Source organism: Rhea americana, unplaced genomic scaffold (assembly GCF_003343005.1).
Source record: "Rhea americana isolate MKP2758 unplaced genomic scaffold, rheAme1 scaffold_205, whole genome shotgun sequence".
NCBI classification, from domain to species: Eukaryota; Metazoa; Chordata; class Aves; order Rheiformes; family Rheidae; genus Rhea; species Rhea americana.
This window is the reverse complement of record NW_028186206.1, coordinates 1,062,297-1,088,950: the sequence shown is the minus strand read 5'-3', so window position 1 is coordinate 1,088,950 and position 26,654 is coordinate 1,062,297. Positions and strand designations below refer to the sequence as shown.

The 26,654-nt window shown below is 37.8% G+C and overlaps 1 protein-coding gene across 1 annotated transcript; it reads right to left on the bottom strand.

Annotated features, from left to right (window-relative positions):
- Positions 1-310: 310 nt before the first annotated feature.
- On the bottom strand, positions 311-25,169 carry LOC146596234 (ADP-ribosyl cyclase/cyclic ADP-ribose hydrolase 1-like). The gene is made up of 8 exons (XM_085304282.1): positions 24,920-25,169; positions 10,233-10,362; positions 9,429-9,564; positions 8,560-8,642; positions 6,447-6,523; positions 5,603-5,695; positions 3,685-3,771; positions 311-2,072 (listed from the first exon to the last, which is right to left on the bottom strand). The coding sequence occupies exons 1-8, from the start codon at positions 25,159-25,161 to the stop codon at positions 1,991-1,993; spliced, it is 930 nt and encodes a 309-aa protein (XP_085160408.1). The 5' UTR covers positions 25,162-25,169; the 3' UTR covers positions 311-1,990.
- Between the last annotated feature and the right edge of the window lie 1,485 nt (positions 25,170-26,654).

Below are 26,654 nucleotides of genomic sequence, written 5' to 3'. Positions count from 1 at the left end.
AGGAGTAGTTTCAAACAGAAGAAAAAAAAGTTTAAAATACTTTGAGGAATATTTTATACTTGAGGAGGAAGAAGGACAAAACAAAATATGAAGTTCCTTGCTTTGCTGAGTTAGTTCTTATTCTCACAGTTCAAGTAAGGTTTTTCTGTGGAAATGCTTGTAAAATTATTCCATTTATTTCTGACTGCTTTAATTCATGTGAATATCTCCCCTTTTAAAAATAAGTTGCTTATTTTCATATGCAGTCTGAAATTAACCAGAATGTGAAACTGCATTRTTAAYGTTCGCTATCACCAATTTTATTAYGGATCTCAATTTTACAGTCAACATTTTRTATTATGGCATAATAGGTACCAAAGTGAGTGTTAAGACAAATCCTTRACCTATTGTCAGAAATAACCTACTTAAAAGTTTTGGTATGTGTCTGAGTTGTTACACSTAAGCAGTTACACAACAGAGTGCAAATAAAAATACATTTCCCTTAATGTAAACATTAGGGACAAGGCCTTGGGTGTGTCAGGGTATGCTCAGTGCAGGCCCATGTATTACAGGGTAAAGATTTATCTAGAGATGCTCTAAATTATACTGGCTTACATAGCACCATAAGGATCCTTCAGATGCTGTGTAGTCACTAAAATATTTAGCACTGTAGCATTCTGCCTGTTGGATCACGAAAATTTCTGTCTACTTAATGAATTGGCAAATTGCTGGTTATCCTGGCATTGCAACATCTAGGACTATAACCAGAGAAAAGCCTTTTCTCTTGATGTCAATGGCACTGCATATACGTACTAYAGGTGAGGCCAGAAGCTAGCCTCAGATCTTTATTTTCTTATAAACACTGTTCTTGAATGAGCATATGAGAACTGCAAAATAGAAACCAAAGAAAATCAATGAAACMTACTATTTCACTGTATTACAACATGTCCATGCTTGTGAATTACATACTGCAAGTCATCACCTTTYGCCTAAAAAACTCAAGTCAAGAGAGACTCCTTATTTTGGCAACCTTCTGATGTTTCTCTCTTGGATGGCCAAACTGTGGCTTAAGGGGCCATTTATGAATGTTGGAAGGCTTACACTTACTGCTATATTAAGAATAAAATGTAATCCGAACTGCAGCTGTGTTCCCAGAACTGTACTGAGTAGAATTTTAATTGAAATGTCTGAGTCAGTCTTACTATTTTCTCTCCSCAGCTACACACTCAATGTGTTCTTACAGATGCTGGCAGTGCTCTGAGCAGATTCTGGTCTTTGCCTTGGCTTGGCTCAGCTATTTCCCAACTAGCCACTTTCTGTGATGCTCATTAAAAGGTAAGGACAGCTCTGTCTTTTCCACTGTTTRCTTTGCCTCTCAGAGTTGCTGGAGTCCCTAGGAGAAAAGGTCAGAACTGTGTTTGGATCTGCTTGACTCATGGGAGGAGTAGAAGAGGAGAAACTTCAGGTCTTCCTCATTCACTCTCCTGACCTATMTAAATTAAAGTAGCTCATGTGAATTTATAATATGCACCACTGGATGATATTGCCTTCTAGGGGATATTCCACTTGGGAACTGCAAGAGTGCAGCATGCTCCAGTCATTTTTCTTCCAGTTTTTTGAGAAAAGGAAGCAGAAAGCTGACCCTGGCAAGCTTTGTCTTCACTGGAAAGTCTCTTCTCTATGCATGCCCCAGGAATCCCTGTTCTAATTCCTTTCTCTGTGCACAACAGGAGCTGTGCAAAAGAGAACAAACTAGAACTAAACATCTGTCCTCAGATATTGACCCCCGGCCTTTCTAAAATAATACATGTGCTTGTTTGTGTGCATGTGTACAGTAATTGCACCTAAAATATCACCTGTTACTTGGCTGTCAATATCAACAGCAAGGATTTCTGCTTATTGACTCTGTACACACCATAGTGCTATTTATCACTCTAAGCTATGTAGGCACATCTTCTCTCTCAGTTTCACATACAATTAAAGAATGTCTTAAATAGTGTAGAGCACTGTTTCATGGAGTTTCCACATTGCTGCTGCAAAGTCTGCAGTCTGCATGGTCAGGATTATTTACACATTGAAGGAGCTGAACTGGCCTGTGATAAGACAAAAAAACCCAGACAAATAGAAGTCATTTTGCATGTACAACAATAACATCACAGTTACTAAATGCAAAAATCAAAAGTGCATGTTATATCTGTGCTCATCAAGTAGCTGGATAACTTTTTTTAGGCCATGCTGCAGAAAGATAACTTTGGTGTTTGTATGGGTTGGGTACATAGCAAGTGACTCCAGAGTAAAGGAATGTGTGAACATACAGCRTGTCAGCTACACTGTAGAAGCAGAAATAATTATGAAAAAGAAATAAGATACCTTGCATTGACTGTAGAGTTACTGCCATGCTGAAAGTTCAGTTGGTAACCCTTACTGTTACAATGTAAAGCTGCTGCTAAAAATGTCATRTAAGTTTAGATTTTTTTCCTGGAAATGCATCCAGTGTGTCAACATTTGAGTTACCTCTGGAAGACACTGTTGACACTGACAAAAGCAAGAGGTGGCGATCAGCATCAATTGCTGTATAGAATAAAAAGCCAGTTGTTCTGCCAACACAGACCCATGTAGTTCTGTTTGCACTGACTTCAGTGGAATGAAATAAACTTCTCAGGTCTATCCTGAAGAGTGTTACTATACAATAAGTTAATGATTTTCTTATTTCTCTGTACATAAAATAGTATAATTAACTATCCATATTGTTCTACATAGTTGTTAATCTATGTATCAATTGAACTTTGACAGAAAGTCCAATTAGTYATTCTGCCTTAAGAACCAATCGAGGCATAGCAAAAAGTGTTTGTGGATACATTCTTCATGATATGTTACGGGTATCTCCCTGTCTTGAGCCGTGAGGGAATCTAAATTATTACAGATTTTCGCKTCCTCTCTTGGCCCCCATACAAAGCCATGGGACAAACTTAGCCTGAAATAATTTGCCTTTCATTACAGATGCATGTCCTGGCTTTGTAAGGCAAATGTCTCCTTTGCAGACCAACTTTCCCTTACTTAAAACTAATATAATGAAACTCAGCAGTTTATTGAAATGTTTGTTTAGTCTGGAAATGTTCTTATCAGAGTATGTGTTCTTCACCTGAAAAGCTGTTCTTAACAGGTAATGGTGGATTACAGYAACTAATAATACTTGTCATTTCTCATGCTTGGCTCTCTGACAAAGCAGGTGAATAGATAGGAAGCCTAAGCAATAGCAAATGAAGTTAGGACCATCCTTGCCATAATGCATTACCTGCATGCAACAGGGAGGAAAGCTGCCTATTAGTTTGAATTGCCATAGGTGAAAACTTGGTCAGATAAAACCTGTTGAAGGAGRATGGATTGCTGCTTCCCTGAAAGCAGCTGAACATGTTCGATGGAGTTGACCTTTAGGAGTGCAGGGAAGAAAGCAAGCCCCAGATCCAGCCAACAGGAGTTTTGCAGCACAAAGGTAAGCTCCTGAGAAGAGCTAGAAGGAGGCAAACAACTTCACTGCAGATGTAATGGAAGCAAGAGGGGAGTTTGTTCTAGTTGACTGTTATCCAGGAAGCCACAATATAGCACCCCAGAAAACCATATCACAATTGTAAGTTCCCATTTACATGGAGATGCAATGTTAGATTTATGCTAGCAAGCTGCCACTAATCCAGAGCATATAATTACCTATGATTTTCTTCACAGGTGATCTTGAAGTTTCGCTCTTCCAAGACGCCTTTTAACCTCTTTATGGAATGACCTGAGCAGGACTCACTGGAGAGAGAGGTCTTTTGTTACTTGTGTTCCATGTGTGTACAAGAAAACWCATTTCTACCCTATGTCACTTCATACTTTATTTCAGGTAAGATTCTTGAAGATTAGATGCTGTTTTTATTTGCTAGTGTGCTAGCATTTTGGTTTGGGAGCTTTGGCTACTACTTGTCCTTTACTGATGGAAACTGCATGATACTCTGTTGTGTATCTTGCAAAAAATCTTTGTGCATGAAAATACCTATGAAATAACTCCTTTCCATTCACAAGTTCTATGTGCTCTAGAACTGCTCTGGAGCTTCTAGTGCCATCTGTCCATAGGAGCACAATATAAGGCTCATTCAGATCTGTGAAAAGACAGCAGGATCAAGTCCTCTGTGTGATCAGAAAGGGCCAAATCATGAAAATCAGCACTCATATCCCAGGTAGAATACGAGGAAACAGAAAGGAAACACATGAGGAAGCAGGATATGAGAATCTCCTACCTGCTCAATTCAGTCTGCTGGCTGCTACTACTCTTGATAAGGGGCTGCTTCAAGTACTTTTCCATGGGTTGGAACTCTAATTGGGTATTTCTCTTCTATCCAGCTAATGGTTTTCTTGAAATATGGAGGACTGTAATACYCTTGAGATCTTTATCTCTATGCTGAATTTGCCTGAAATAGCTCAAGGGGTCTAATAGTTGTACTGAAAGGATTGACAAATGGATGGATACACAGATGGTGCAAAAGACTTTTTGCCTTGGGATACCAAAATAAAAATCWGCTCCTAGACCTGAGTGTGGGACGCAAATACGGGGCAAGTCCAGGACTGTTTCTAACATAYAGAATTACAGGAAAACAGATCTAAATTTTTGTTGTTGACAAGACTTATGGATGTTATTAGTGACTCAATATGAGACAAAAATCAGAGGATAAAAGGAATAAATATTATTGGAGCTACCCTCTCATTCTCCTTGAAATTAAGTAGAAAATACRGAAACTGTTGTGAAGGAGTACTTAGCTCAGGAGAAAGATGGGTAGAGAAGGCTGACAGGACACCAGGTTGTTGGAGCAGTTGAGAAGGAGGAACGGGAAGTTTTTTCTGATGCTGAGAAATTATGGAATAAAGCATCAAGAGCCATAGTGGGAGGACTAAGATATATACATATTTTCCAGTGTCGTTTTCTTTATCTAACTCCTATGCAGTAGACCAGAAGAAATATGTCCAGCATGCTGACAACATGACAGAGGTATGCCTGTGATAGATATATTGGCTTCTGTGGCAAAGATGGCCTCTTTGATTTTAGGGCTTATGTTAGGAGAGGGGTTGCAACACTGGATGTCATTTGAGGTCAGTGTCTGGTCACAATAAGTATTTGAACTACATATATTTATTATTAAAAATGACTTTAGCAAAAATGGTTTTTAGCCTGCTGGTTACCTGCTCAGCATACTTATGTTGTTCCCAGGTAAAAAAGATATTCTCCAACTGTTTATCCTTGCAAACTTAGCCTGTTCTATGACTTAAGTGATGCACCCATAATAAGACTCTATAGAGTTCAGTGGAACTGGAAGAGTAATATGGAATTTAAAGGTCGTGYGGCTTATTGAATGCAAGGAATGTCATTCTGTCTTAGCCATAACTGTTCAGGAATACTTATGAAAAAATATTAAAGAAAATAATAGAGAAACATGTTATTCTTTCCACTAAACAGTTTAGGAAAGCAAATRTAGAGAATGTTTGATGAGTTAGGACAGCATCACTATTAGACTGCCATTTTCCAGAACTGAACTRCACTGTCTTCATTCTAGACACAGAGCACTGTTATTCATTTTGTGCTAGCATATCTTACCTTTGAGGTCCACCAATGTCATGCATAAGCCAAATCTGTACTGCAGAGACCTTATCTGGATTTAAGTTAGAGATTTCAATACTTCCAAAAATGCTGTAAGAATTGAAGATGAAAMAGCAAGATGTATTTAGATATCTAARTGAGATGTACAAAGTATCTTCCCCAGGTACTACTGCTTTTTTATTAGTGCTGCTATTATTCTCAATGAAAGAGCATTTTATCTTGCCACTGGATTTTCATAGAATATTTAATGATCTTGTGGTAAAAATTTTCTCCTCATTCTTATTTCACTTYCATGAGAACTTTTGAAGCTGTCTGCAAACTAAAACAAGATGACATATTTTTAATCTTTAGTGTCTTTTCTCTTGTCTAGTTTATGGGTTATTGATTTGGTTTGTTACAAAGGGAAKGAACATGGCCATTTTGCTGACCAGCACATTCTTCCTTTTTCAGTATTATCAAATATTTTCAATGTCCTCTCAGGTAATCCAAGGAAGCATAGTCCGGAGGGGAAAAATCAAGCCAGCTCAGTGAGTAGTTAGAAATGTGTCATTCATGTGGGTATAACATACTATATAGATCTAGACTAATTGTAATACCAGAGTTACTTTATGCARTAATAGCATATTGGAGATCATACCTTTAGAAGAATTTAAAATGAGGTTGCTGTATAGAATACTGCTAAATGAATCAGCTCTGCAACAGCTAAGGGTTTAGATGCATATATGAATTTACCAGAAACCAGTCTGTACCAGGAYTCATTGGCAGAGACCCATTCACCAGCATGCAGGCCCCAAACAAATAGTCACAGAGAAACAGGCATGATGGCATGCTGAAAAAATACCTGCTGCTTCTAAAAGCTCCGGTTTCTATTGATCCGTTGAGCATCACTTGAACCACACCACATGCTGCTTCTGCAAACTGAACAGAACAAACAGACATCGTATTCTAACATTACATGCAGTGTCACATCAGGTTCTTGTCTAGTGGAAATTACTGTAACTGCTTTRATGTCATCAGAGCTGATTTATGCAAGTAGAGGATCTGGCCAATATTTTTACCTGAAGATGCCAGTGAAAATAAAAGCTTCTAAAGATTATGGCAAAACTGTCATAAACTTGCATTAAATAGCTACAAATTGGCAGTCTGAGATTGCATGGGACTGCTATGGCAATTCTGCTGTCACTATTATCTTCAGTATTTACAGGAGGATGCAACTTTCCAGAGCTCTGCTGGCTACAGCTGTGTGATGGGGCTGTTAGCTCACTCAGTAACTTGGAATAGTCCTCAGGCTACTTTAACTCACACTGTGAGAACAAGTCAGAACAGAGATGCCRCAGGTTTAAGGTGGGAATGATTGCATATTTGTTACCTTGTGAGTCATGCTCTGTATTCTTTTGTGGTTTAGGATTTTTCTCTCCAGCAGTTCTAGTAAAACTCATCACCAAGTTTTGTTTGATTTGATTTTTAAATTACTGGATCATGTAATCATTGCTCGTTTATTCTTTAAAACTCGTGCCCAAATATTTTAAGACTACTAAGGTTACAACATAGAGTACCTACAATACTCTAGATATATAAGCCATTGGTAAGAGAAAGACTTTTTAAACAGCTTAACACAGATAACTGTACTTATCAAATCCTCCGAGCGYGCTTATGTATAAACAGTGTGGTTCRAACATAGGCTCAAACATTTTATGTACACTAGTTTACTCTCTTTTTTGTGTGAGAAATCTTCTTTTTTCTGTAAATGATAGCTGAAGAATATATAGACGCTTGATTTCCATCCGGAGAGGCATCTATTAATAGTYATATCAAAGGTGAAATCTTCTGAGACATGTAAAATTAAACAAATACAGGAGAGTAGTTCTGGCAGATACATGTTAAATGAGCATTTTGTAAAGCACTGATTCAACAAAGCCAGGCTATATACTTAACTCTCAGCAGCAGCATCTCATTCATGTGATCAGGGCTGACATGTGTTCAGATGGGTGCCTAAATAAGGCAGGATCAGCATGCTAGGAAGATGTCCTTTTCAGGTTTATGTTGGCAAGGTGCAGGGAGATTCTCATAATTTTGGCAAAATTCTGTGGCAATGTGTGAGCTGCTCTTCATATTAACATRCCAAAATGTATTTCTTTTTAGGAATTTCGATTCTGTGATTAGACTAATGTGGTGATTATTGCTATTGTAAGTATTATTTGTAAAGCTCCAGCTGTCTGCCAAGTGTTTTCTAGACACTGACATATAGTCTGTCCATAAATAAGAATGACTAAACTGTTTTGACATTAAATATTGTACATAAATATGGGACCTTGGGAATACAAATTTCCAAATCCACTATTTTAACAGCTAGGGCTGAAACTCATGCTAATTATTACTATTCCAGATTTTAAGTCAAAATCTTCAAACTCAGATTTTTTTATATTATTCAAGAGGGATATGACTTCTCTGGTGACTTGTCAAACACTGCAGAACTCTTCATAGTTTCAAATAAGCTTGTATATAATGACTATGACAAAATAGATTTGGTTATGAATCCATTTTTTACCTTTTTAAAAGCATAAATACTTTACCTGAAATATTTTCTAAGCATGAAGTCAGTCATGACATAAAAATGGACATTGGCTATACAAGTATCAAACTTTTATTGACACCCTGCCTGTAGATGGGTCTGTGGCAGAAGACTTGAGCATTTTTATTCACAGTTAACATGGCTTCAAGGGATGGAAGAATTTGCAATGTATAAATTTGATAACATGATCAAAGCCTGTGATTCCTAACCAATCCACCCAATACAGAAAACAAACCTTAATGAGACCCATTTTTTTCTCTAGATTTCCACATTGTAGATGAAATGTTGATCCCTGTATGTCAGCCCGTGATTTTAACAGTGTCAAGATGTAGTGTCTTTCAGCATTCTCAGAGTAGCTAGTTTAGTTTAGTTTAGATCTTACCATCTTGGATGCCATTTTCCAGAATACAGAGCTAGGGTTGCTCTCACATTCGCTCCGTTTTGGACAAGATTCGTAGTTGATTCCTGAAAAGAAATAAATATATAAAATAACTAAGTTTAGAGGGAATATTGTTAACATGTTAATGTGACTTTGAGAGCTATTTAACAATGGCAAAAAGATTTGCACCTGTCAAAGCAAGAAGGCCATATGAGGAAGAATTATAAGAGGAAAGTTAATTTGCATGTGTTTGGAGGTCTGCCCGTTTGCTCATACATATTTCAGACAGTTGCAGGACCTGTATGCAAATAATTCGCAGTAAACTGAGTATGGGAAACACAGTTTGAAATGTGAAAAACAGGTTGGACAAATGCTGTCTGATCATGTTGAAAAACTAAGCTTTGCCCAACATTTTTAGTAACTCCAGCCTACTTTAGAACTTTGCTGAGCCTTAAACACCAATTCAGAAGTAACATGGGTAGCAATAATCCCAAGGCACCTATACACCGTTCCAGTCACTTGAAGTGGCCAAAACTTGGGATGTTCCTGAAGGGGATTCTTCAATTCTAATTTGTCCCAAAGGACAAATCACTGGAAGGAACTGAGTGACCTAGGTAAGCAGCATAGATGTGACCATTAGTTGAAGGACCAGTTTGATGTTTRCTAGCAGTCAGAAAGTACTATTTTTTGAATCAACATGAGAACTCTTCCTTAGTCTTTCATAATATGGGACAGAAATGGTTGAGGTTTTAAAATAAATTACAAGAGAATATTTTAAGAAGGACTGTGTTTTAGTCTAGATATAGATGAGGAAAAGAATAATCTGGAATATTGACGTTGATATTTGTAATGTAAAAAATAGGTTTTATTACCTGGGGCAGAGGGGTCTCCACACCATGAAATCCTGTCAGCCATAAAGCCCAACAAGGTATCCTCCAGGGTAAGGAAATTGTGATTGGACTTTGTATAACGATGAACGAGATCATTTGTCTTGCTCCAAAACAGTGACTGTGAAATAAGGAACATTGTGGAATAAATGACACTGACACTAGAGCTGGTCAGGAAGTTTTCATTAAAAAAAAAATCATGATAATGAAGGAGTTACAGTTTTTATTGAAGTGYTGCAAGTTTGCGCTAGCAGGTTAGTTTCTATTCCTTCAGCCCATTCCAGCTCCCATTTCCAAAAACTTTCTGGATGGTTATTTTTGTGGAAATGGACATRTTCAGCCTGCAAAGCGTTTTGAAAGAAAAGTTCTGATCAGTTCTCATAGTATATATACTACTAATTTATTGGGTGCTTTTGAACTATGCATGGAAGAGTAACTTTTTAGAAGCAGTGCCCTCCTAACTGCACGCTTGCATATTCCATTCAGTGAGGTGTATGCTTAGGGARCAGGGACATCCCCGTAACTTCATCAGGATGACCCCAGTATTGCCCTTTGAAGCAAAGCCTTGTGCACGGATGTTTCTTGGTGATAGATAGCGAACAGGTTTACTTAGTTCCAAAGGTGATAACAGCAGAACAATTGCAGTAAGCCCAAGCACAAAATATCTGCCTTGTCGACTTAGAGACACTCACAGTAATTATGGAAAAGATCCATCATTGTAGCAGAGTACAGACAGGTTGTCCCACAACAATTCTACCTGTATAGCCCACCACTCATTATAACCATTACCTTGTTGCAGGGTATAGGTTGACTTGCTAGCTCCATTAAAGGCTGATAATCTTCTGCTGTAATATTGCAGGGATTCTTGTAAATGAATGCATGCTTTAATGATTCCCATATTTTTAGACAATCTTTATCTCTGCCAAAAGATTAAAACATAGTTAATTAGTATTTATGAGTATTTATGACTGTGAAAGAATTGCCTTCTGTCATGTTCAAACACTGTGTATTACATTTTAAGGGAGTTCTAACTACGCTCAGGCACTAAAATAATTCATCCATCAAAAAAGCTGACTATCTTCGGCAAATTGAGTATAAACTGAGGAATGAGCAGTTCTAAAACCTCTCTCTCTCTCTTGCATTTTACAGKGATGATTATTGTAATACCTGAGTGCACTTTATGTTTATGTCCCTTAAAAGAGATTTGCTGACACGACATAATGAGAAGATCAAATTTCTTGATTATTCATATTAACTCATGAGAAGCAAATGTGGCAGAATATAGCTTGTACATTTTACAAGTATGGATGAAGCACTGCTTGCTGAGATATAGTTATCCAAAAATACATCAGTGAATCTCCCCATGGAGCATACAACCATACCGAAATAATATAATAGCCATACTTTTATCTAACACAAAAGTAGAAATCTTGTATTTTGTACTTCATATTAATTTTCATTATGCATTAGTTTGCATCTATGGACTTTACTGGAGTTACTGCTGATTTGCAAGGGTATATTTGAGATCCTAATCAGGTACTTCATCTTCAGTCTCTACCTGGTCTTCCACTGTTTTACASATTCTGGGCTTTTGCTTTCACTGGTGTGAATCAGAGGAATCCTCCTAAAATTACACTGGGGTARCTGGTGCATGCTCAACTGAACCATATCACCTCAATCTCCATTTGTTTCTTAAGATGTTGCTTCATCAGCTCAGTCAACAGCCTTGGAAATAAAACACATCTCTGCTGACAGAGCAGAGGGCTCCTTTTGTACTATCAAAATGAAATTTGTTGCACTCTGCTGGCAAGAGATCATATTGCTGTGCCTGCACTGAAATAACGGCATGCTTCCTTTCTGAAACTCTACCATAAAAAGCCTAGGACTGCTCAGGCAATCTGCTTTCTTGTATTTGAAGTAATGAATGAAAATGTTACATTAAGATAATTTGTAGTTATTGTCTGCCTTGTATGTGTTTTCAAGGCTGTCTCCCRCAGGTGCACTTCCCTTCTCATATTCCTGTAATTTCAGGCCCATTTTGAAAGCCTGTCTCTCTTGTTGCATCTCAATAGCAGTATAACAGAGATGTTACTACTCACAATTCTGCATCTCTCTTTTCCTTATTTTTATGCAAATTTTAAAATGTTGATTGCATTGTCCTGCAGTCTGCATGCCTGAATAGAGTCATTCTGACCATCTTTGACTCGTCCTTTTTTTTTCTTCACTATCTGTAATCATCTCCCAATGTGTTCCCACTAAAAGCTCTTTGAAGAATTAGTTTTGCCTTTTGTGAAGAAATTAATGCCCTTATAGCATTATAAAAATAACACTKATCAATTACTATATAGCAGACACACAGCTACAGGCTTTGTTACCAAGTGGTACCCAGGTAGCATGTAGGATGTGGAGTGTGATAAGTCTTAAAAATAAYCTTGAAAGTATTAAGAAAAACAACAACAATTCATTTAGGATTTCAAAGCATTCTGCAATGCTCTTAGTCCTCACCACAGATTTATGATCTAATTCCTATTACTTAAATTGATTATGATTTCTATTTAGTATCCGTTTGAGCATCAGGAGGGCAAAGGGGAAATACTGAATTGAGTTCTTCATATTATATAGGCTTTGTCTAAACTATGGTATCTGGAACTACTTCTCAGCTCCTGGCCATTTTCTGACTGTGCTGGGATGTATCTGGATGTTAACTATCTTCCTTCCATTCCTAAACCTTATGGTAAAGAAACATCACACAAAGAGAAGGTCACTCTCTACTTGGCTGTGTCCTGAAGGGAGCTACAGCACCTGACAGCATGACATAACAGAGGAAATGTCTCTATCAAACACACTAGATGGGGCTTGGGCCAGTACCATGTCAGGAAGGATGAGGCAATCCATACCAAGGTGTCCTGGCATTCCTTCCTTCCGCCTTTATTTATGCAGTTACAATTCTAACTTAGTGTTGCATGTGATATCGGTTATTTGGTTCAAACTAATTAGCATGTATGCTTTTCCTTATTTGGCTACTTTTGATTACAACAGTAACTTTTATTTTATGACATACTCCTCCTTTCCACACACTACAACAATTCTCACTTCATGATTGGCCACAATTCCTCTGCCCTAAGRTCTTAACAACACCTCTTATGATACAACTGGCTACTTTTTTGCTCCAGAGTTTTAGTACTCTTATTGTCATGGGTTACAATTTCTCTCTTCAGTCTTCTTCTATTAACTTCTCCTAACTGATGCTAACTGCATTCTCACAACGGCCAGTAGGCCGCATTGCCAACTTACTTATGCCAGAGCCCATGAATACAGCTGAGGAAGGGGCAGAGGAACATGGGAGGTGTTGGTGCCCTTGGTCTTTCCACAGCAGGTTTGTACCCCAGCTTCCCCACTCCTCCTGACTCTCTGTGAAGGGTCTATGGCAGATACATCCTGGCCTCATTCCTTCAGCAGCAAAACTCATTATGCTACTGAGTCTAGCTGTGCTCCTACAGTCTGATTTTACTGATTTAAAACTTGTTTGGGTATTGCCACTGTATAGTGCTGTCTGAAATGCAGACAGACCCTGGAGGGAAGGGATAAGGTAAGTGGAGGTTCTCTGGCMACCCTGGATTACATGCCAAATTTCATTTTGGACCACACCAGTCTGTTACAGAGACAGCTCCAGCCATAGTAGAGATTACACCTCTTGTTTGTACACACTAAACTAACTTCGGATAAGTAAATACTAGTAACAGTGATGATTTTTCACTAGGCTATTGTTTTTATCCAGGAATCCAAAAGCACTTTCAATTATAGTTACTATAAAAATAGTAAGACAAACTGCAAATGCTCCTAGAAAGCACAGTCATTGCTGTGCTGTTGCATCGTTGTGTCAGGAAGCAGTCACATGTTTTACTATGCAAGTAAACTAGTATCTCTTGGACCTTTATTTACTCAATAAGTTGGTTTTCCTAGAGGATAAATCAGAGCAGAATTTAACTTGGGCRTATTAAATTTTCTTCTGGAGAAGTTTGTCCCTGGTTGCAAACTGTGTAAGAATCCCATAGAGACCAGCTTCCTAACTTTGGTACTTCATTTAGCGGCTGAGTAGTTGAAAATTCCTCTCAGTGTGACATAGGATTATAACATGACCACACTGAATCAGCCAGAAGAGATGGCTTATACTCATTAAGGGGTGACATTACAGACTAGGCAGCTGTCCCCTTGGCATTGCATAGCCAACCACATCATAAAAGAAAATTTGCAGGAGTTAGCGGTAAGCACTGGTACATCTCAAAGGCATTTTTATAGTTCACAATTTCTAATTTGGCAAGTAATTTGTCCTCCTAGCAAGTTACTCCTGAAATCTCTTATATATAACAGTGATAACAGCCACAGTTAATAGTTGGCTACCTGGTCATTTATCCTATCATATTGCAAAGTCCTGTAAGCTTGGTCTCAGAAGACAAAATATTTTCCAAGAAATCCTAAGAAAACCTTTTAAAAAATTTATTCCCAATACAAAGAGAGATTACAAATAGTAAATACAGTACAAAGCACTTCTGCTACTGTACCATGGTCATGACTGTGAGAAGCATGAAGTAAAAACCATTAGTATGATTCATGATCCTGCTAAGACATCTTGCTTAGTCATGAATTCAAAGCATCAGTTTACTAGCATTTTAAAACACCGAGCTCAGTGCCAGATGATGTACGTAGATGTCACTTATATCAGAGAGAACAGGGTTTATCCACAATCCTAACAGAGCTGAGAAAAATTTTGTATGGTAGAGCTTAGCTTTTGAATGGGGGAGAAGTTCTTCCATAACTGGTAATCTGTAGGTTATTTTTATTTGCACCACACAGAAGAAAGCTAAGGTATCAAGATGAACTTTTACAGAAACTAATTCACTCCAGCATTATTTTAGAAAACAAAATACASATCTTCAAGGTAAAAAATACATGCAGAAGCTAAACAATATTTCATTTTTACTATCCTTACCTATTAACATTCATGTTTTTACAGCAGTAAAAACAATTCATTGATTTGCTGTTGCCAGGCTATTTCTCTGATATGAATTGCAGGTTGTGCCTTACATCTCAAGAGCTTACCAGTTGCACAGAATTGTATTTTAGTTGATATACAAAAAATAAACCGCGAGAAATCTTTAGGATTTGTTAATCCCAACTCCAGGAGGAYAGGAAATCTTTCTAGGCTCACTGTTGAGGTTGACATTACAAAGTTACACCTGCCCCTTTTTCTAGCACAGGAAGAAAATGTTTGTCTGGTGTACAATGTTTAACCAACATTCAGTGAAAGTAAGGACAGAGACATGCTGTAGCTCAGGGCTTCCTGAAAACAATACAAGAGTTTTATTGGCAGTTACTATGCTAAAACTTCTAGAAAAAAATACTTCCAGGTTGAAACAAGCACACCTTCCTTGCCAAAAAATGTCCAAGAAATAAACTGCTTTTTTAATGGCTACTTTGAGCCACAAAGAGGAGTAACTCACATGAAGCCTGTTGGAAAAGTAGCTTTACCTTGCTCTATGGCAAAGCAGTTTTACTAATCTGACCTCCAGCTTTCTGCTCAGCCTGGTGTCCATCCTGCCCCAACTCTACAGCGCGGGCTGTTTGAGGTGAACACCCATCCAAAGTTTCTGTCATCTCTCTTTGAGCTTCTGATAACTCTCAAACATGGTTTGCAGGGAGGGTTAGTAGTTTTTAGTAGACTCATCTAGTCGAGCAAAAAGGTGAGCATGTTTTCAGACTTGACATGCCAAAATTTATCAGGATACCTTTAAGGACTTCTTGCACCATGYGGAACTGGCGCAAAAGTAGTTGATAGCTCCATTTTCAAATGGAGCATAAGAAAACATCATACAGTTAAAAGCTACTGTATTTGGGGTTGTTTAGGAAACTTCTAAGATATATTTTTATCAGAAAAATCCCAATCCATTGAATCTGAAATCTTTCATGTTAGTGAAATTCTTGGAAAGTTCTCGGATATAGAATGGGTTCATTTAATTTAATTTGTTTTGTTTATAGAAGAAAAAAGGGGGAGAGAGAGAGAGAGAGAGATTACTAGTCTACTGGTCAGTTAAMTTCAGCTAATTCAGATACCAGAGTCCATGGTGAACATACTTATGTACTGGCCTGCTGTGGGACTGGTATCCAATTTTTCTCTGTTTTTTGTTTGTTATGTTTTGATTTGTATGCTAATTCTGCTTCAAGCAGATGTGATATCTCTATTTATATTTGCATAATAGAATTCTTTCTTGAAGGCTAACTTTGCATATGATGAAATATTTAATGCCTTTTTTTTCTGCTACAGAATCTGAAATGTTTAAGGCAAATTTATTAAGACTTAAGTGTACACAAATTTTATGTTTTGTTTTTTCAGATACCGTTTCAACAAATGAAATTTTGGAAATGCTGGTAAATGTGAAATAATAACTAATACTCTTAAATGATACATTGTGAAACTTGCTGTAAAATTAGGGTTTGAATCTCTAACCCTTTCTCAGCAGAAAGTGAGGATTGCAGGACCAGGCCTTATGCCCTTTTGGAAAGAGAGCCCATGTATACTGCACTGAGTATAGCATCAAATAATGGCTGGGATACAAATCGAGAAACATTAAAACTATRTTTCCTTATTAAATGCAAATATTACATATACTGCACAGCATATCCTAAGTTTGTCCTTACRTTTGGGTTTAAGCTACATTTTCCCATGAATTTAAGTATTTCTGTCCATTTGCCTTTTTAAATGAATATCACAATAATCTATCAAATAGAAACTGAGGCCAAGAATTTTTCCATTAGCAGCTACTCTAGAGCCAAACTTTAATATGTGTATTAGAAAAATGGACAGCTTCTGCATCATTATCTCTTGCATATCAGTACATTGGTCTGGCTAACCTTGAGAGAGTATCCTTTCACTTAAAGAAATGAGTTAGCACTGAGATATCTGGGAAATCACTATTAATATATTTTTTTCTTTAATTTGTAATTTTATTTTTTCTTTAACCAGACATGACAAGGCAATTGCATTCACAATTGAAATTGATTTAACTGGTATAATATCAAGCATGGATTTCATCCCTGGTGGTTCAGATACTSCGAAAACAGTGTTGTTTTCAATTCAGCACTCACCTAGCATCAGTTAGATGCTAAGAACATTTTATGAAGGGCATTGCTTCCTGGGTATATGTTGCCTCTAGTTTTTTACTGAAAAAGAGGGACATGCTTAAAGTAGGAGACCCATTTTAAATTTAAATTTACAGATGAAAATGGTCTTCTGTCTTTGTTCTGGAAAACTCAGTCAGATCTGATCAGATAGTTCAAACTACTCCAGCAGGGAGGAGAAACTTCTCTAGTGAGACATGGTTTCCCCCATATTCAATAGTGACTTTTCCAAGTTCCTGAGATTTTCTTTCTAAAACATGACAATCTCTTCAAGCCAAACTGAGATTTTAATTGCAGTGTCTGTGGTGAGGCTCTGAAGCTGGAGCTGTGAGTAACCCCTAGAACTGAAGGACCTGTTACATAGTTGGCCTCTTTAGGGATTAAGACTCACAGGCCAGACTGTCAGCAGTCGAAATGTGGAAAGCTCCTCTGTGGAGACTCTGGCTTTCATCTGGAAAGCTGCAGTCCAAACGACTTTGACCTGTGGCTTTGACCTGTGACTCCTTGCCAACAACTCTTTGAATAGTTAGTGACAAGTTTTAGAATTATATCGGAGCTCCTCAAATACATCAGAACAATTCACAGTCTGCTAGGGGGTCTAAGCCATTACCTTAATCTGTTAAAGATCAAAGAGCATGTGTTTTAGAACAAGATCGCATATCAAAGGATCTGAATGTTGTAGCAATACTTCTGTTTTTAACAGACTCATCTATGCTATGTATCAGATTATCTGGCTCTTTCAGGTGAATTGCTGCAGGTGTAGACGGCAGTGCTATTTGTACTTGTATTTGTTTCTATTTATATTTTCATTTGACCTTTTGAGTAGCTATGTCTTTATGTTGTCAGAAATCAAGCACTGAAACTTATTTTTATGCTTGTATTGAAAGGTAGCCTGCTGTAACCCAGAATCTTTTTGCTACCTTTTTTCCCTATGTATTTTTGTTTTTCCTTCTGCTACCCCTTCCCTGCTTCAAGATTTACCATGTCTCACTGCCAGTTTGGAGAAGTTATTTGGAGTAGTTGCAGAGTCCAACCCAAGCTGATGAAGTTAGTGTTCCTGCAGTCAATTTACCAAGTTTGTGTGAGGAGTTAAATGTAAAGTGAATACTGCCATCAAGTGGGAGAAAGATATCATCAGGTATTACCAAAGAGCTCACTGACAGTTCTACTAAATCTCCAATCTGCTGACCTGTGCTGGTCCTGCTGACACATGCCACCCTTGAATCAGGGAACTGTCTTGACTTACTGGGGGTGTGTTCTGCCCCATCATCCAGGTCATTAAAGTGTTAAATAGATCGTGCAAATAAAGCCATTTGTTCCCGCTAGTTTGCTCTAGAACTAAAAGTCGTCACTGTAAACATTTATTTTTTAAAAAAAGTATGTTTTTTTTTCAAAGTAAAAAGGAAAATTAAATCCTTTGTAGTTCTATGTATACTAAGTTGAGACACTTTAGAAGTCTTCAATACATTCTAATGGTGTGCAGTACTAGGTAGTAACATGATACTCTTTAAATGACTGTGGTTTGGTCAAAAGCTTTTCTTATATAGGGCTTATGTTCTTAAAAAATCAAACGTCAGTAATGTTTGAGTATGATGCCATGATCATATAAAATAAAACTAAGTCAATTCCATTTAAATAATATGCCATTGAACTAACTGCAGAATTAGCTTTTCTGCAATACTGAATCAAATCATGGCTGTTATGACATGGCATGCTTGATGTGAAAGAGTTAATAAGCAGTGAACAAATGCAAAGAGACTTAATTAAAAATGCTTTGCATAGCATGAAGGCAGAATGCAAAAGTAGGCACACACCAAAAAACAAATTTCTTTCTAGAATAAATTATACTGCAAATACAATAGTATCTCACAGAATCATGGTGCCATTCTTTTTTTCTTTTTTTTCCCCCAAAATGTAGCACCATCTCCAGAGACTGCAATGGAACRAAAAGGCAAAAATGCATTCAAAATCATGCAGTCAGAACAGAAAGCTCTCCTGATTGTGCACCAGTTTTTACTAAACTTAATAGAACTATAGACTGTTAAATTTTTTATAATGGGAATTTGCCATTGCCTTCAAAAGCAACGTTATTTGGTCTAATTACATTTAAGGGGGAAATCTATATTGTATATCCACAACATTGCATGAAAAATTTATTGAAGTTCTACTGAATTGTTTTTTTTTTTCTTGAAAATCTTTATCACAGGGTTTTTGCACTGCTTAATCAAACACAGTAAGATTGTTGGGCCTATAGATTCACATATTTTACTAAACTGGCTACTTGTCTCTGTGCTTGTTGCTGTCTCATTGGCAGATGCCAGGCAGAAAATAAGCTGACTTAAACTCAGCCATTTTTAAATCGTAGGTCCTTGCAAGTGTGGCTTATTTTGAGTGGATCAGCGAGAAATAAGGACAGATCTGAGTAGGGTAGGAGTAGTCTTCATCTGAGAATGAAAAATCTTTTGAACTGCAAATGTTTAGACTAATGAAGAAGCACTGTTTGTGTTTCAGGGCTYAGGGACTATGACCACCATATAGATAATGTTTCTTAAGATAAAGTCATGGCAGGATTTGAGTAAGGTGTTCTAAAACCATTTTGATTATACCAGGGTTAAATTAATGTGCATTTAAATTTGTATTGCATGAAAACTAATGTGGTGTCAAGTGTTCAGTTAGCCACAAGAGGGAGTCTGTATTACTGGGAAAGAGGACATAAAGTAACTTAAAAGTCAAATCCTTCAAGTGTTGGTGTCTCTTTTCCAGACAAAAGTACAGCACATATCGATGGCTATTGTTGATAGGTTTGGGAATTTTGCAAGACTAGAGAATGAAGAACTTGCATCTTTTGTTAATAATTAAAAAAATATTAATATTCTTTTGTTAATACTCAAAACACTTCTGAGCTGTGATAAACTATTGCTTTGTCTTTGTCTTCTGGCAGCAGTCCATGATTTCTAAGGAAGCTGAAAGGAAGTAATACTAATCTTTAACGGGATTATGTTGCTGTGCAACTCTATGTGCAGGGAAGGAAAATACCCCTAAAGCCTGCTACTATACCATCAGCATTTTTTCCTAGAAAACCATTATTAGAGGCATTTGGCCTTCACTGCCTGTTTCTCCTAAACTTTGGCACAGAGAGAGTTCTACACAGAAAGAATAACTGAAGAAAGTATATGTGTGCAAATTATTCTTAAGCACCATGTAGTCTCTATCCAGGAGTATATGACAGATGAGAGTAATCTAAACAGCAACAGAAATAATACTAAGGGCCGTATTTCACACAGCCAGTTAAAATTATTAGAAGTAAGTACTGTATATAACAGTAGTGAATTATTCTTTAGTAAGCAACTGCAATAAGGTACTGAAATTTTGATGATTTTGGAGAACAAGCAAACTGAGGGATAAAATTGGATTACCCATAAGATGTTTACAAAACTCCACTGCAGTCTGCAACAGTCTTTCCGGTGGCCTTATGGGTCTTGGATTCTGACCCACATTTCGATTTGGAACAGATGGAGTATGAACAGAGCATGCTCATTGCATACTACGTACAGAGCTCTGCTCATGTGTCAGGTATCTTCTAGCGTTACTGCAGACATAACGTTGAAGGTGTGCACCAGCATGTCAATGGCACTGTCACATGACTTACAGCAGTGCTTAGTGGGACTGCAGACTCCTGGCCCCTGTTAAATCCATCCATGAAGCCTGGGAATGTTAGAAATTCCTATTAATATAAGTCACCGATCCACCTTCACCGATCCACCTTTTGCTTCACATCCAGTCATCTGTTTTAATTTCGAAATACAGCAGTCCAAAATGTAGTAATGATCACACTTACTAACTACTGTAACGAATATATTGCCGATATCAAAAACYTGAAAATRTTATCAAAGATGGAGCATAGATTTCAGTGAGTTTTGTATAAAAACTTTTTAATATGCATATTCATGAATGCAACCAAATCTTGTAGTTCTTGCTCATTCCATGCCCTGTCTTATTACATTGCAAAATGTGCCCAATGAAGAAGTGGGGAGGGCACTTCAGGGTTTTTGTGGGGAGTTTTTTCATTAAGTGAGATTCTTATAGCTTCTTTTATTAAAATATAAAYGTAGATCAGGTTGGACAGCAAAACWGGTTCAACACAAAAGCAAACTGAATGATTGTATCTCCTCTYCTAATCAAGCAGAGAAATAGAGACTGTCAAAGCTGCTTATAAGCATATATATTTTAAAAAATTAATCGTAATACAAGATAATAACATCACACTAGCTTGTTAYTAGGCATAGTTAAAGAGAGAAAAATTGTATTTTGTATAGTTTATCAGAATCTGTATTTGCAATAAGGAAAATGTAGTGTTTAAGTGACTTTCAAAGAGGTGCAAATGCTAAGGAAAATTTCTGATTGGACAGCCAGTGCTAAGCACATTTTAAATATTTGAATGGTCTGATGCAAAATACTTTTTTAGATTACCAGTAGATAATGAYTGTGTACCTTAAAAAAACCAACCTGTTGTAATTTATCGCTAGGAATATTTTAAAAATTGCATTTCAGGTCCTCTGATGGGACCTCCTCTGATGGAATTGTGTCAAATGTTATGTCTATTCTAGTTGTGGAAACTGTGCCTTTGTTTCTACATTTGTAAAATACAGATAATGATATTATCTGTAAAATGTTTTATTCTACAGTTAAAAAGTGAGCACATATAACTCACATACCCTTACAATATTTTATGTACATAGACATGTACGTATATTATTAAAGGAGAGGGAAATTAATACACACCATGCTTTAAAGGAGAGGGAAATTAATACACAGCATGCTTTAAACAATGCTTGCAGCAGGGCCACATTTAAAATATTACAAGTATCAAATTATACAATAACAGGACTATAGTACTGCTGTTAAACATGAAAACACACATGGAAGAGAGATGCACAAGTTAAGGAAATGATTGTCAGCACAAAGTTACTGTAATATTTGGAATTGTTCTAGATGCTAACTGAAGTAAAAGCAGTGAGCTATGTTTTGACTAGGGGGGAGATTAAGACCAAAAGACTGACCGAGGTCCCTTCAGGCATACATTAATCTCTGAATCAAAGTTGTAGGATGATGAGAGCAGTTACACTGAGGCTTAATGCCAACATTKTGAGCATTTGCAGCAAATGCAGAGATGTGAAACCAAAAAGTACTTTTGTATTAGTTGAGCTACTGCTTTTGAACATTATGAAAGTAGGAAGTGATGGCTTAGCCAGGAAACCATGAAAGTCAAGATAAGCAGAAGTGTTTGAGTTAGACTCAAAGGATAACAAAAGGGTAATCAAAAGAGAAAAAAAATATACAGACTATGTATGCTTGTGGTGAAGGATAGCAGATCTGGATTATTCTAACTGTAGAACGGCAATCAATAAGCATATGTGGTAAAAGCAGAAGGAAGGAAAATGCCCAAGACAACTGGAGTTCTATTGGTGTAAACTAAGTTATATCCAATATTTTAGAGCAAACCTTTACAGATATGATGGTAAGTAAAAATAAGAGAAAATGTACATGAGTTTACCAAAAGCAGAACTTTTTAAACAAATGCACATGTTCGTGTGAGATTAAAAGGGCATAAGCAGACTAAAAATAAATTTATGGGAAAATTAGAAGAATTACAGCCAAAGCGGTGAAGTTCTCCTAGTAGGAGTCATGACAACAAAAGGCCTAGCTGAGTATAAGACACAGCATGATCAGCTTATAAGCCTGACTGAGTTTCTTCAGTTCCATTTTCCTATTCCTTTTGTTTGATTAAGTACCCAAAGATCTCATGGAATGTGAGATATAAGGCCTACGTTAATGATAAAGGAACATAGGATGAAAGACAKGGATCTGTGATGTGGCCCAAAGGCACTGGCTTTATAATCAGAAAGTGACAGTGATAAAAGTGGTTGGTTACACTGCATGCTACCCTGATCTTGGTAGGATAGGAAAAGATGAATCTAAAATTAGATTCCTAGAAAAGGCAGAACCCATGTTTTACTTTTTCTGTTCAGGAACCTCCTGAACATTTCAGGTGTACACAAATGAACATTTTTCCTTTTTCAGTGATGTCTCTCTCACATGCAATTCACATGTTTTTTTCAATGGGTAAAAAAAAAGAGAGAGAGAGAGAGAGAGAGAGAAAAAGGAAAAAAAAGTGCTACTATAGAAAAGTAATTTAAGCTAAAAGAAAGAAAGAGCCCGCAGTCCTCCTGAAGCTATTAAATGTTGGATTCAGAAGAGCACAAAATGTTATGCCTTGTAAAAACAGCCATTTTAGAAAACTTATGACCATGGGTTTGTGAGTTTTTAAAAACTATCCTTGAAAGCATTTTTAAGCAAATTATTCCCAGCCATGTTTGTGGTTCAGATTCAGACTGTATTGTGAATGAAAACATGTGTGAAGCTGGCTAGAACCATGTTTATACAAAAGTGATATTTTATATCTTCAGCACTGCAGTTTGAATGAAACAAAATGAGCATAAGTAATGAAGGCTATCAGGTTTCCCAAATAATTTCAGATTTAGATATTGAATGGATTCTTATTCAGTAGTACACTTTTAGAAGTATGTACATTATTTTGCAAAAGCTTCAGGAGGTTTTTAATTTACCCATAAAAGTAGCCCTCTTAACTGGAACCACTTAGGTGTTTAAAGTAAAATGTGTACTTAAATCTCTGTGGGATCAGGCCATGACATTTCTTGTGTCCATTTCTSTTCAAATAGCGCAAATCAGCTTTTTCATACAGGATTCTTTGCTCTGGAAACAGGCCAAAAGAAGTCAAAATCCAAGCAAACTATGTTTATATTTAAGCTTTGTTTTCAGCTTAATGTCATGAAAATGTGAAGCGGCAATTAGCTTTTTAAGTTAAAGGCCAGGAATGCAGTATTACTGGGGCAAGCTGYGAGGCGAGCCCCCGCCTTGCCTCGGGCTCAGCTCAAGGCAATAGTTATCTCCAGCAGATGACGACCATTATTCAGGACACAAAGCAGAGTGGGTGGTGACACGGCAGCCCGTACCCTCCCTACTCCTTTCCCTGGCTCTCCAGGAGGAATTTTCCAGGTTTTCAGAGGAGAAAAGCTTTTGAGGATGAACTGGAGAGAAGGGAAAGAGAGCTGCTCTGATCACGGCTTTGTGGCAGAGAGCTGCTACATGGGCCAGGAGAGCTGCACGTGGAGCTTCACCTTAGACAAGCCAGTTTGCTGAGCTGAAGGACACCAGCGACAAGAATTACACATATGAAGTCTATGTTAGTAGTTTAGCACCTACTTTTCTTTCAGGTTCACAATCTCTTTTTGTCCACCCTTTTATGCCTGTGCTTCTCTARCGGTTGGCTGCTACCGCAGGGGAGGTCTTTGCTCGTTTCTGCCTGGTCCCCCTCCTCTCGCCCCTTCCTTCCAACACTGTGCACAGTCCCTTCTCTGCGTAGCACTGGTGGATCGGTGTGGGCTCAAGGATTTGTGCTGGATCCAGCCCCAGGTGTTGGATGTCCCCATTGCCTGCAGGGGGACCCYTGGTTCTCCTTATTCAGTACTCAGCCTTTCCCCGCTGGACTGAACCACCTGCACATCTGTTCTCGGCCCTAATACGCTGTTGCAGACCTGAGCCTGAGGAACCACCTGCTGCAGGGTAAGAGCCGTGGCCTGCTCTGCATCGCGGCGCTACACACGTCGGCAGGCTGAGTGGAGACATTTTGCCTGGGATGGCTCATGCTGACACTGTAAGCCACCTGTGTTCCCCCGTGAGAGGTCTGTGCTTGCTGGCAAGGCACACAAGAAGTCTTACCCATGTGTTAATAACATCTGTTTTGCATTATCCCAGTATATTTCCCAACRCTTTTCTAACACACTTACCCATCTGCTAACTCTGTGCTTAACCTTCTCCTTTTCTGTGTAACATTTTGGTTATGTGAATACAGTGTTACGCTACAGAATTTTTCACAGCCTGGATTTACAGTGAATTGCTTTCACCTCTGCATATCCAAACCTGTTAGAATCCAGCTTATGTTTTAGCTACTTTTTATGAAGTTGCAACTAGTATTTATGGGTGACTTTTGACTGGCACTACACTGCCTACATTCATTCTGCAGGCAGTTTCCTTAAGAAAGCGCTCAGGCATAGCCAGTTGCAGTCTGAGTTTGTGCATTTTGCTTTACTGCAACCTTTTTCCCCTGATTTCTCTATGCCACTGCAAACCTGGAGACATGGTTCAGTGGAGACGAAAGCTGCCTCTTTTCTGTTCACTTGAATTATACCACATTATGTGTGACAGAGGTGGTTACTCACCGAAGCTCAGGATGGTGTGCTGTAACATAGCTGTAGCACCTTCCCAGGATGACTTCTTGGAGGTTCCTGGTGGTCCCTCTGTCCTTCCATTTCAGCATTTTTGGACTGCTCTCCTGCTTTCCCCCAGTCAGAGCAGAAGCACCCAAGATGATAGCAACGATGAGGGACACGAGCAGGACCACGACGCCTGCTAGAAGGACGGCGCGCAGCCACGTCCCGGCAGAGCTGGGCTGGAGAGGCATCGTTAKCGGAGCCCGTGAAGAGCAGCAACAACTGCTCTCCCAGTTCAGCACAAAAGTGGCTTTCTAGCGTGTCACTGTGCACCTCCCCCTTCTCGATGGCTCTGCCCTGGCCAGCTCAGTGGCGGGGAGACCAGCCTGACTCCGTGCCTGGCCAAGGGCCCTGCCCCGCAGGCTGCAGGAGCAGGCAATGTGTTAAGCAATATGTAAGTACATAATAATAATTTTTCTGATACTGTTTTCAGAGAAATAATGGAAACATTTCAAGGATTTTAGTCAGAACTGAAGCCTCAGTTTGGGAGTGGCACATCTTCTCATCTCATATTAACACTCATGGACATACTAGTTTGGAGTGACAAGAAGATACTTAGTGTCAGTCATGTACCATCCTTAATTTGAGAAATGATTGTCTGACTGATAATTACAGTGAAAGGTTAAGTAGATGTCATTAAAATTTTATATATAACTTTATAACATCTATACATTATTTGGTATAGGAAAAAGGAATAATGTTCTGTATACAATAATAGGAMTGCAAAAGTTTCCAGGGTATTACCTGTGGCCTGTCTGCTGGCTGCTTGTATCCCCATAATGGGCCCTATCACAGGTTCTTGGAAAGGTGCAAGTGTCTATCTGAGACAACTCAGCAATAATTAGCTCATAAAGAATGTTTTTTTCCCCCCTAGTCCTTCAGTAAGCAAGCGAGTTTTGTCCTGATAGGCACAGATAACTGTTCTTTATTTGTTCCCTGTTCTAATCATAATGCAATCATGAGTATACGGTATTCACATCTGAACCCTTATGATTTTTAAATAAATAATACACATGGGAGGTTATTCACTTTGTTTTATTTTTGTCTTAATGTTTCTTTATATCTGTTTTCAACTTGTTGTTGTCTAGATTCATTAGCTAAGTAAATGCTATGTTGGAAGAAAAACTAGTTAGCTTAAACATTTTATGCAGCAARTTGTAATATATGCTTGCTCTGAGTATTGGAGATAAATATCTCAAAATATTTTTAAAGAATGGCTCTTAGAATGGAACGAATGAATAGTTAAAAAAACACTTTAAAACTTTAAAATCATTTTTTTTCTCTGGTCAGGAAGATGTAAGAAAACATTTTCTTATCAGGTAGCACATTGATTCATTAAGAATAAACAAATAATCCAGGTGCAGACTCAGTTTCCTTTGGAATGGGTCCTTGTTGATTTTGCAGCACTTTGAACTACACAAGCACTCTAAAAGACAAGTAAATGTTGTGTCCTTTCAGCAGGCGCTCACATCCTAATCAGAATGAATAAGAATCACAAAGAGAGAAGAGGGGGTGGCAAAAGGGCCAGTAAAATCAAACATTTCTGTGTTTAGGAAAGCGATAGTTTTGTTCTCAGTATGAATGTGAGAATGAACTTTTTTTTTTTTTTTTTTTTTTTTTTTTTTTTTTTTTTTTTAACAAATGTCCTGGCAAAAGAAGATTTGACCAAGGGGGCTGAATAAGT

Bases quoted from the DNA above. Each gene is read 5' to 3' on its own strand.
- LOC146596234 (XM_085304282.1), bottom strand. From the start codon at position 25,161: ATGCCTCTCCAGCCCAGCTCTGCCGGGACGTGGCTGCGCGCCGTCCTT. The intron at 5,696-6,446 runs GTATTTTTTCAG...CAATTCTTACAG, and splicing joins GGAGCTTTTAGAAGCAGCAG to CATTTTTGGAAGTATTGAAA. The intron at 2,073-3,684 runs GTAATTATATGC...GTCTTATCACAG, and splicing joins ACCTGTGAAGAAAATCATAG to GCCAGTTCAGCTCCTTCAAT.